The sequence below is a fragment of the Kogia breviceps genome, chromosome 9, assembly GCF_026419965.1.
Source record: "Kogia breviceps isolate mKogBre1 chromosome 9, mKogBre1 haplotype 1, whole genome shotgun sequence".
Classification (NCBI taxonomy): Eukaryota; Metazoa; Chordata; class Mammalia; order Artiodactyla; family Physeteridae; genus Kogia; species Kogia breviceps.
The window spans coordinates 6619340-6631664 of record NC_081318.1 but is presented as its reverse complement, the minus strand read 5'-3'; the positions used below and the strand labels follow the sequence as shown (position 1 = coordinate 6631664).

At 43.9% G+C, this 12325-nt stretch overlaps 1 protein-coding gene across 2 annotated transcripts in view; it reads right to left on the bottom strand.

Moving 5' to 3' along the window:
• Positions 1-834: 834 nt before the first annotated feature.
• Positions 835-12325, bottom strand: part of GIMAP4 (GTPase, IMAP family member 4) — a 34488-nt gene continuing 22997 nt past the window's right edge. Inside the window, exons 1-4 of one of the 2 annotated variants that reach the window (XM_059073455.2) lie at positions 7876-7952; positions 6128-6226; positions 5001-5054; positions 835-2559 (exon numbers count right to left, since the gene is read on the bottom strand). In XM_059073455.2, the coding sequence (XP_058929438.1) occupies positions 1634-2559; positions 5001-5040 (966 nt within the window). In that variant the 5' untranslated portion in view covers positions 5041-5054; positions 6128-6226; positions 7876-7952 and the 3' untranslated portion in view covers positions 835-1633. Of the gene's footprint in view, positions 2560-5000; positions 5055-6127; positions 6227-7875; positions 7953-12325 lie in introns of those variants that run through there. The other variant, XM_067041852.1, reaches the window with a different exon arrangement.

The window sequence follows — 12325 nt, the reverse complement described above, 5'->3', positions numbered from 1 at the left end:
TTACTTTTTCTTGGGAGGTGTATGTGGTTCTTTGGTTAAATATTTGTTAATAGAAGGTTGTAATACAATAGCACGTTAAATTCATATCTCAGAATTTTGACTAAAATGCCAATGATGAAAACAGTAGAGACAGAGATCACCCACCTTCGGCAGAGTGAAACCAAATCTCTCTACTCAGAGTGACTGACTACCTCTAAAGGAGTCATGTGCTTCTTTGCACGGTGCTTCTCATATCCTTGAGCCTTTGCTAACTTGTATTAAATGTACAGACTAAACTCCTTTGTGTTTGGGGGAAATCACGGAGAGACATATGCCCTAGTTTGAGCAAAATTGGTTAGGACATGGAGAAGATGATTTTAAGGTGACAGAGCAACGAGAGTTGGCGTAGGTCACATATGACCACGAGAACACGTTGGTAGAACATGGAAAAGTGCTTTGGGGAAGTCTAGAAATTATTAGGTGAAGAGTACTCAGTAGAAGAGTAGAAAGGGGATAGGGACTTATCTATTTTTATCCATATATTAAAAAGAATTGTTGCCACAGGAAAGCCACAAAGGTCTCAGAAACGTAGGTCACGTGTAGTTTCTATCAACACATAACGCATGAATCCAAGGAAAATGTAGTCTTTGACTGTCAGAGGTGTTGAGAACGTGACTCAAACCTTCCAGGGAAAAGAAGGGGAGAAGTCTAGAGGGTAGACCAAGACTACCTCCAAAATCATCTTGAACTTTTACAAAAGACTGTAGAATTCATCCCTGTGCTCTTAGAAGAAGTAGCGGTAGTCTTTTCCAAAAAACAAAACCAAAAACAAACAGATTCCATTTTGTACAAATATGAGAGAACAGAAAAGTTTTATTACAATAACAATAAGCAAACAATAAGTTTTACTACAATAACAATAAGCAAACAATTCAATTGGGTGGGATAGCAGTTAGTTTCACAAGAAAAGGAGAGAACTTGTTATTCAAATTGGTTGGTATTGGTCAAAGAGTTTCTACAGATACATCCGAATATACCAAACATTGTTCTCTTATCTGTTGAATCTCTATCTTTCACTCTCTCTCGCATTTCGTCAATGGGCAGATGATAAGGAACAATTTGAGTCCTTCTGTAAAATTGTAAGCAAACAAGTTTCCATTCATGTACAAAGAATTCTATAAACATCTCCATCTATAAGCTTAACTAATGCAAAGAATTGATCTTTCTCGTAAACTATAAGGTTAAGATGATCACTGTGGTCCGGAGGGTAAAATAAGTGAGAGGAAGCCACAGAGGGAGATTACCTACCAATCTAGAAAGAATCGAGAGGAGAAACATTTACTAGGGATAAACAGAGAAAGCTTGGGGTCATCTTCTTTGGTCTCCGGCATTCCTTCTCTCTGTGTCTCTGAGAAAGAATTCACAATTAGGAAGCATCAATGCGCTGTGCTTTGGAGTTTCACAGATTGAGAATTTGTCCCTCCCCTATTAAATCAATCAAACATATACCAGTTGCCAGCAGTGAACTTTACTCTCCTTAGTCCTGAGAGTCTGAGACACAGGAAAATGAGAATGCTCTGCCTTATATGGGGCAGGGCCAGCTGAAAATATGCAGGAAGTATAGACACATTTTCATGAAGTTTAATCTTAATGTTTAATCATTAAACAGAGAGAAAACAAAGGAAACAATCTGCAACAGGCCTAAGATGAATTCAACTATCCCGCTCTGATTCTCAACTTCATCTCTGGCATTTTGCTGCCTTGTAGCACAGAGAGCCTCCCTTGCGGCCAATTCCCTCCTCATTTGCATCACTTGCTTTTGCTGTTCTAGTTTATCCTCCAGCATTGCGATTTTCTCTTCATACTCCTGTCTTATCTGCGCTTTCTCTCTCTCTAGCTCTGCTCTGTAACTTTCTTGTATCACTTGGATTCGTTTCTGAATCTCCTCCTCGGCCTTCTGATACGCCTTATTCGTGAAGCATTGGCCATTGCACTCTGCGACCACGCGCTGGACCAGGACCAGCAGCTGCTCCCTCTGGCTCTCCTGCTCAGCTCCCGTCGCCCTGTTGTTGAACATACAGTAGCGATCTCTGAACATGCCCATCAGCTCTTGAATGCCTTTTGGAGCGTTCTTTAAGTAATCATGGAAATCGATGCCTTCCAAGTCATCTTTCCGGGTGAATAAGAGCATCATGTGTCTCCTAGCTCTCTCTCCAAACATTTTCAGGATCTTTTCCGTGGCTTCGTGGTCTTCCGGCGTGTACCGGCCCAGTGGGATGACGAGTAGAAAAGCATGAGGCCCTGGGGAGGTCAGGGCCAAGCAGCGAGCAATCTCCTTGCAAGTGTCAGCATCCTGTACCTCTGTGTCAAAGATGCCTGGTGTATCCACAACGACAACTTCCCTCCCCTTCCAGGTGGTGTCTTCTTTCTTACAGGACCTGGTGATGGATACTGCGGAGAAGCCAGAAGGAAACATTTTCTTTCCGAGGATGCTGTTTCCTGTTGCACTTTTTCCTGCCCCAGTCTTACCCACTAAGACAAGTCTCAGTTGTGAATCTCTGGGGTCTTGGCTTCCAAGCCCTGGCACAACAGGAAACAAAAGTCGTAGTGTTAGAAGGAACTGCAACTGTCTCCCCTGCAAGGCTCCTGCCCTCTGGTGCCTTTCTCTGTTGCCTGCTGGGGTCCTCTGCACTCAAGGGGTGTCTACAGAAAGCCTTCTGGGCTCGTGTTCGTCTTGCAGTATCTGGGGACTGCCCAGGTACTTTTCAGCATACCCTTGAGCTTCTCACTGTGACCTTGTGTGGGTAAGTAGCCCACAGAGGAGGAAACAAAATGGTTAAGAAGAGAACTCTGAGCTGCTACTGGTAGCTGTTCTTCATAAGATAACATAGGAAGTAACACAAAATTGACGTTGCATATTTTACTTCCTAGGAAAGTTCAAAGTTAATATCAGAGCAGCAGAGCACGGCAACTGAAACCTTGAGTTACGTACCCAAATCATCGAATAGCTCTTTCTGTGTTTGTATTCAGCAAGTCTCTGCATATCTCTTTCATGTGTCTATAAAGTCAAAGTCGGCCCGATTTGTTAGGCATAGACCCAGAACCGGCGGGAAGACAACGGCAATCACGTCTGAGAGCCTGTTTTCCCGAGAAGACAGACCCTGCCAGCCGGCCCTTGAATGTAAGACTGATTCCTGCATGAGGAATCCTGTGCTATAACTACCTATTTCTGCTCCGAGACAAGGCATACATTATCCCACTTACAACCTTTTAGACACTGTTACAAACTCCAATTAGCTTTCAGAGCTATCCTCCCCAGTCACCCAGCTCCTCAGGCTAAAAATCTAGGCATCACCCTTGACTCCTCTCTTTCCCCTTCTTTCCATATCCAGCCCATCAGCTGGTTCTCTTGGCTCCAAATCGGTTCGTTTCTCTCTATTTTGAAGGTCATCATACTAGCCCAAGTTACCTCCCCATTCATGTCTCAGTCGTCTCCTAGCTGGTCTCTCTACTTCCGCTTTGGCCCTTTCAGTCTATTCTGTAAAGTGGAATAATCTTTTACAAGTATCAATCAAACAGAAGAGGGAAATTGCAGAACCTCCCACTCTGGCTTCCGCAAAATCTGTAGTTCATCCCCATCTCCACACACTTTATGGTGAAGCTTTTGCTGAGTCCTGGATCCCTAAGGCAGAGTTTCTCCCATTTGATAACGAGAATCCTGGGGTGAAAGAAGTAAATTTCCCAAAGCTGAGAACACTGGATACAGGATGGCTAAGGTTACCTAAGGAAAAATGTGGATGGGAGTTCAGACTATTATTTAGCTAGCATCACAGTGGAAGATGCCAACCTAGGGATATCCTGAGGGCATTGGTTGACCTTAGAGACAGGGAGTAGGAAAATCACGGCTGGCGAGATAAAAGGGCACCAAAGGCCAGTGCCAACACTGCAACAATTGGCCAATGTTGACAGCAAATGGATGGCAATCTACGACAAATGGCACACACAGCCATGAATGATTCCCTCTCTGTACTCATGCCTCTTGGGAATGTGGATTTGCAGCTACTCTCATCAAGATGCTGAGTCCGTTTCTCCAGCCCTTGAATCTGACCGGGCCATGTGACTTGCTTCGGACAGTAAGATCGTGAGAACATGATCAAGCAGAGACTCCAAAAGTGCTGACTTACTGTAGTTTGCCTTCTCTTTCTGCTTTTCAGAACCTTACAACTGCCCTGGACTAGCCTATTAGATGAGGGACACAAGGGCCAGTTATCCCTGTCCCCCTGGTCTGCCCAAGGGCTTGCTGACTACCAGACATGTCTATGAGGCTACCCGAGATTATCCAGTAGCATCCTGATCCACCAGCCTACCGCACATGCATGAGTGAGTCTGTCTGAGATTAGCCAAGTTGATCCAGACCCAAAGACTGCCCAACTGACCCACAAAACCAAGAGCCAACCAAACGGTTGATGTTTTAGGTTCCTAAATTGTGGGGTGGTTTGCTAAACCACCAAAAGCTCAAACGATATAATCAATTTCTACGGATAAGGGAGTAGAGGGAGAGTTATGTGAGGAATGGCGTGATCGGTCTGTTGGATTTGTTGGTCGTAGCGAGGCCACCAGCAGCAGGGAAATTAGAGACCTGAATGAGGAACTGATTACTCCCACGTTCCTCCTTCCCAAACCTCTCTTGGGCTGAAGAGAGGGGCAGAGAAACAGCTAGGGAGGCTACAACAACCCGCTGTTCTGGTGTGTCCACGCTGTAGGAAGTAGCACATAAGAAACCTCATGGAGCCCGGATCAGTCAGGATATTCTAAGTCTCTTCCTCTTAGCTGTTAAGCTACATCACAAGGAGAAAGCGTAGAGGGTCAAGAGAAATGAGAGGGCAGGGTAAATGAAGGAAAAGAAGAGATGTGGTTGCAAATGTTTTGCTCTTGTGCAGATGGGGACTGACTGACAGGACAGGAGAGACCCAGCCCTCCTCCCCCAAGCCTGGCCTGCCTAGCCCCGAGCAGGCTCTCACCAGCACTGGTCCTGGAGTTGCCGGGGTGTTGGGCCGCCATTGTAGTTTGAATTCCTGGGAATAAAGAAAAATAACTATGTCATTTCAGGGAAATGGAGAGTAACTGGAAACTGGAGATGTCAGCCTCATGAACCCAACGGTTTCTTTTTTTTTTCATAAACTTGCTCGCTACTCAATTTCTCTTCCTCTATTTCCCAATACTTCTCCATTCTCTGTTTTCAGATTGTTCATGTTTCTTTACACAAATGTAAGTGCTTCAAGGTCTTCCTTGAAACTGGTTCTGGGCGCCCTTCCCCAGTCTATTCAGTGAATTATTGCTTTGAATGCCATTTATATGTAGCCTGCAGCCTAGACCCTTCTCAGAGTTCCAAACTTTTAAATCCCATTCAGCATCTCCAGTTGGCAATTTGATGGGCATCTCACCCAGAACTCAGACAAAATGGAAGCCTTGACCTCCATCCCCAGTCTGGTCCCCATTTCAGTAGACGGCACCCCCAAATGGCTCATGCCGAATCTTGGGGTCATCCACAACACTTCTTTCCTCACTTGCTCATCAGTCTGTCACCAAATCCTACTGATTTTACTTCCAAAAAAAATGCAAAATTCTCCATTTCTCCCCATCTCCGTGTTAATCCAACCCACTGTCATTTGATTGTAACGTAATAGGCTCCCAACTGATATTGCATCTTCAATCCTCTCTCCACTCAATAATCAGATAGCTTTTTAGAACTGAAATTTGAATTTTTTTTCCCTTGTTTAAATTCCCTAATGGATTCCTTTTGCTTTTTATTGTTCAAATAGTTGAAGACCCTTGGAATGGTCCAAAAGGCCCTTCATGATCAATTACTCTCTCTCTCTCTTTCAAAAGGCTTGAACCATACTGGCCTCCTCAATGTCCCCTGAATCCTCTAAGCGTCCTCCAGCTCCTAGACCCTTGGGGAATATTTGCCCCTCCCTGGGACACTCCCACACCCATCCCATGCCCAGCTCATTTCTGCTCAGCCCTGAGGCTTCAGTGTTGTTATTTCTCCAGAGAGGGCTTCTCCAGCCCCATCACCAACCAACAAGATAGCTCTGCTGTGGAGTCTGTGCTAGCCACACTCCAAGGGTGTCTATAGAATACGCACCACAATAGGAAGTTGTTCGTCTGATTTTGTTACTGTCTCCTCGTAGACTGTAAGCTTTGTGACGGCGAACCGTCTGTGTCTTGTCTGCCCCGTTATCCCCTAGGGACAAGCACAGCGTTGGACAAAGCATGGATCTCAATAGGTATTTGTTAAATACATGAATGGATTAAAACAAATCCCCCTGACTCTCGCCTCCTCTCTGATTGAGCCTTATGGCCAGCCTAATCCGGCTTGTGAAAAAGATGATCCTTTCCTTATTTAAAAAAAATTAATTTATTTATTTTTTGGATGCATTGGGTCTTTGTTGCTGCGCGGGGGCTTTCTCTAGTTGCGGCGAGCGGGGCTACTCTTCATTGCACTGCGGTGGCTTCTCATGGCGGAGCACAGGCTCTAGGCACGTGTGCTGCAGTAGTTGTGGCACGTGGGCTCAGTAGTTGTGGCTCATGGGCTCTAGAGCTCAGGCTTTGTAGTGGTGACACGTGGGCTTAGTTGCCCTGTGGCATGTGGGATCTTCCCGGACCAGGGATCGAGCCTGTGTCCCCTGCATTGGCAGGCTTAACCACTGTGCCACCAGGGAAGTCCTCTATCCTTTCCTTATTAACAACACCTCACGTCCTGGGAACACTGGAAACGCGGTAATACATTTTAAAGGTTTTCTTTCATTGCTACGTACTAACATTGGGCAATGGAGAAAGCCATTTGAAGAACTCTTAGCAGATCAGATTTTAAGTAGGACAGGCTGAAATGCTAGTTGTTAAAGAAAGCCTCATCTGATAGGAAGCCAACAAATACAAATTTCAAACACTGTTAGAAAGACAGGCACTTCTTTTGAAAGTGGATTAGGAATAAGGAGTAGGAAACAGCTTCTTGTAAACTGGGAGGAGAAATCACAGAATTTTTAAAACTCAGCTTTGGTCACAAAGTTGATGTTAGTGATGGATTTTAGGAAAAGGCGTAAGATACCAGAAATAGGAAAACAAAAGGGTTGGGGTGTTTCTTAAATTCAGTCTGTGGACTTGCTCTTCAGCATTCTTTAATGCTGTTCCGCTTCTCCTAATTCTGATGTAAAACCAGAGGACTGAACTTCTCTCCATACTGACACTGGATGGCTGAATTCTCCTCCTACTGCCTAAGGAAGAAGCATCCATTGATCCCCAGCTTCTCCTGAACTGTAGACACTAACATGGGTTGGCATCTCCCTCCTCCTATCTCCTAGAAATTCCTCTTCCCCAACTCTGGGTGAAGCCCACGACGGGACTGTTTCTGAGGAGGAAGGTCCAAAGGGGCAGCTCTGAGCAGATCGTTAACTGGGTAAGAGAGTCTTTGATCCTGACCGTGTGCTGGTTTTGTGACACGGGGCTGCGGACCTGCACCTCTTACATCTCCTAGTGCTCTTTTCACCACCAGCTCCCCACACCGCTAATTCTGTCTGCTCAGCCAACACAAACCCTGAAAGCTTCAAGTTTACTTATAAATTCTATCAATGGTGAAAACAATCATTTTTGCATACAAGTATCCTCTGAGCAGGGACTGCTGAAAGAGTTATCAATTTGTAGGGCTCAGCCTTCAAAACAGATTACTGCCTAAAATCAGCAAAGACAGGGAACAGGAACCAATGAGAAATATACTCTGAGAGCAAGTTTGCAGGGAGTTTTAAGATATAGATCCAGAAGAGAAGTCCCCTTTCCACCAAATCACACATTTCCCTCCCTCTCTTCCCACCCCCACAAACACCCCTATTCCCTTACCTAAAAAAAATGCTGGGTCCTTCTCCCTTCTCTAACTTTGAAAGCAATGCTAAACCAGGAGGCGACGCTAAGTTATCAAGAAGGAAGAGGAAAGAGGAAGTGAGGGGAGGAGCTGTCCAAACTTGCTCATGCAAGAGACCTGCACACCTTATCATCGAGCAGCATCAGAACTTCCTGCAATGATGAGATTGTTTTGTGTGGTTCAGTATGGCAGCCCTGAGCCACATGGGCTACTGAGCTCATGAAATGTGATGAGTGTGATTGAAGAATTGAATTTTTAATTTTATTCCATTTTGATTAATTTAAAGTTAAATAGTCACATCTGCCTAGTTACTACCATATCAGACCATGCAAAGACTCTATGGCGAGGGAAGAAACATGGGTCATGCCGTGAAGAAAAAACTACTGGGTCAAAACCAGAGAGTTGCCGCTCAGAGTGTGGCCAAGATGGTGGAGTAGGAAAACCCTGAGCTCACCTCTTCCTATGGGCACACCAAAATTACAGCTATTTAGAAAGCAATTATGACCTGAAAACTAGTAGAAAAGATTTCTCACAACTAAAGGTATAAAGAAGGAACCACAAGACAGATAGGAAGGGGTATAGTCAAGGCCCACACACCTAGGTAGGTGACACATAAGTGGGAAGATAATTGCAATTACAAAGGTTCTCCCCAAGGAGCAAGGGGTCTGGGTCCCACTTCAGGCTCCCCAGCCTGGGGGATCCTGCAACAGAATGACGAGCCCCCAAAATATCTGACTTTTATGGCCAGAGGGGCTTGCACATGGGAGAGCAAGAAGGCTGTGGGAAACAGAGACCCCATTCTTAAAGGGCTCGGACAAAATCTCCATGCTCTGAGACCCAGCATAGAAGCAGTAATTTGAAAGGAGCCTGGGGCAGACTCACTGGCTGATCCTGGAGAGCCTCCCAGAGAGGCAGGAGGCAAGGAGGACTCCCCTAGTGACATAGACTCTCGCAGCAGCTGTATTGGGGAGTTCATTCTATGACAAGGACACCTGTCATAGAATGGAGTCTTCTCCATTCTTGGAGTCTTCCCTCTAGCCTATTCCTGCCAGGGGCTTACCTGCCCACCAGCCAATTGGCACCAGTCCCAGAGCCTCCCAAGCCGAACAGCCAGCCATGAGAGGACTCAGTGCCACTCACCAGGAAACTGGCATCAGCCCTGCACACTCTGGACCCTGAAGACAGCCACCCCAGACCTGGACCACCCACCAATAGGCCAGCACCAGCCCTGGAGCAGTAGAGGTCCCACAGCCAGCTGCACCGAATCCCAGCCCCACCCAGCAGCAGGCCAGCAGCCTCAGCACAAGCCAGGGCCTGGCAGCCAACTGGGCCAGAAAAACCTACAAAGACTACTCTACCCAGCAAGACTCTCGTTCAGATTTAAGGGAGAGATCAAAAGCTTTACAGACAAGTAAAAGGTAAAGGAGTTCAGCACCACCAAACCAGCTTTATAACAAATGTTAAAGGAACTTCTCTAGGAGAAAAAGAAAAAGCCACCACTAGAAACCAGAAAATTACAAAACGGGAAAAGCTCATTGGTGAAGGCAAACATAAAGGTGGGAAATCATCTATGCACAAAGCTAGTAAGAAGGTTAAAAGAGAAAAGCAGTAAAATAATTTATATCCACAATAACCGCTAAGGGACACACAAAGCAATTAGATGTAAAATATGATATCAAAAACAGTAATGAGAGGAGGAGAGTACAAAAGCAGGGATTTAAAAATGCATTTGAGGGCTTCCCTGGTGGCGCAGTGGTTGAGAGTCCTCCTGCCGATTGCAGGGGACAAGGGTTCGTGCCCCGGTCCGGGAAGATCCCACATGCCGTGGAGTGGCTGGGCCCGTGAGCCATGGCTGCCAAGCCTGCGCGTCCGGAGCCTGTGCTCCACAACGGGAGAGGCCACAACAGTGAGAGGCCCGCATACCACAAAAAATAAAAAATAAAAAAAATAATAATAATAAAAATAAAATAAAATAAAAATGCATTTGAAATTAAGAGATCAGCAACTTAAAACAATCATATATATATATACACCTCATGGTAACCACAAACCAAATATCTATTATAGATACACACATGCACACACACACACACACACACACACACACACACACACACACATACGGAAAAAGGAAAAGAGAAAAAAGAAAAAGGAATCCAAACATAACACTAAAGATAGTAATCAAATCACAAGAGAAGAGATAAAAGAAAAAGAAATTTATAAGAACACCTACAAAAACAACCCACAAACAATTAACAAAATGGCAGTCAGAACATACATATCAATAATTACCTTAAAGGTAAATGGACTCAGTGCTCCCATCAAAAGACACAGACTGGCTGAATGGATACAAAAACAAGACCCATATATATACTGTTTACAAGAGACTCATGTCAGATCTAAGGACACACACCAACTGAAAGTGAGGGGATGGAGTCCCTCCCATCAGGAAGCTTGCACAAGCCTCTTAGATAGACTCATCCACCAAAGGGCAGACAACAGAAGCAAGAAGAACGATAATCCTGCAGCCTGCGGAATGAAAACCACAATCACAGAAAGATAGACAAGATGAAAAGGCAGAGGACTATGTCCCAGATGAAGGAACAAGAAAAAACCGCAGAAAAACAATTAAATGAAGTGGAGATAGGCCACCTTCCAGTAAAAGAATTCAGAATAATGATAGTAAAGATGATCCAGTACCTCGGAAAAAGAATAGAGGCAAAGATGGAAAAGATGCAAGAAATGTTTAACAAAGACATAGAAGAATTAAAGAACAAACAAACAGAGATGACCAATACAATAACTGAAATGAAAACTACACTAGAAGGAATCAATAGCAGAATAAATGAGGCAGAGAACGGATAAATGACCTGGAAGACAGAATGGTGGAAATCACTGCTGCAGAACAGAATAAAGAAAAAAGAAAGGAAAGAAATGAAGACAGCCTAAGAGACCTCTGGAACAATATGAAATGTGCCAACATTCGCATTACAGGGGTCCCAGAAGGAGAAGACGCAGAGAAAGGATCCAAGAAAATGTTTGAAGAGATTATAATCGAAAAGTTCCTTAACATGGGAAAGGAAATAGCCAGCCAAGTCCAGGAAGCACAGAGAGTCCCAGGCAGGATGAACACAAGGAGAAACACGCAGACACATAGTCACCAAACTGACAAAAATTAAAGACAAACATTATTAAAATCAACAAGGGAAAAATGACAACATACAAGGGAACTCCCATAAGGTTAACAGCTGATTTCTCAGCAGAAACTCTACAAGCCAGAAGGGAGTGGCACGATATATTTAAAGTGATGAACGGGAAGAAACTACAACCAAGAATACTCTACCCAGCGAGGATCTCATTCAGATTTGAAGGAGAAAACAGAAGCTTTACAGACAAGCAAAAGCTAAGAGAATTCAGCACCACTAAACCAGCTCTACAGCAAATGCTAAAGGAACTTCTCTAAGTGGGAAACACAAGAGAAGGAAAGGATCTACAAAAACAAACACAAAGCAATTAAGAAAATGGTAATAGGAACATACATATTGATAATTACCTTAAATGTGAATGGATTAAATGCTCCAACCAAAAGACACAGACTGGATGAATGGATACGAAAACAAGACCCCTATATATGTTGTCTACAAGAGACCCACTTCAGACCTAGGGACACATACAGACTGAAAGTGAGGGGATGGAAAAAGATACTCCATGCAAATGGAAATTTTAAAAAAGCTGGAGTAGCGAAACTCATATGAGATAAAATAGACTTTGAAATAAAGAATGTTACAAGAGACAAGGAAGGACACTACACAGTGATCAAGGGATCAATCCAAGAAGAAGATAGAACAATTATAAATATATATGCACCCAACATAGGAGCACCTCAATACATAAGACAAATGCTAACAGCTATAAAAGAGAAAATCGACCGTAACACAATAATAGTGGGGGACTTTAACACCCCACTTACACCAATGGACAGATCACAGAAACAGAAAATTAAGAACAAAACACAAGCTTTAAATGACAAAACAGACCAGATAGATTTAATTGACATTTCTAGGACATTCCATCCGAAAACAGCAGATTACACTTTCTTCTCAAGTGCACATAGAACATTGTTCAGGATAGATCACATCTTGGGTCACATATGAAATCTCAGTAAGTTGAAGAAAACTGAAATTGTGTCAAGCATCTTTTCCGACCACAACACTATGAAATTAGAAATAAATTACAGGAAAAAAAGAAACGTAAAAAACACAAACACATGGAGACTAAACAGTATACTACTAAATAACCAAGAGATCACTGAAGAAAACAAAGAGGAAATGAAAAAATACCTAGAGACAAATGGCAATGCAAACATGACAATCCAAAACCTATGGGATTCAGCAAAAGCAGTTCTAAGAGGGAAGTTTCTAGCAGTAC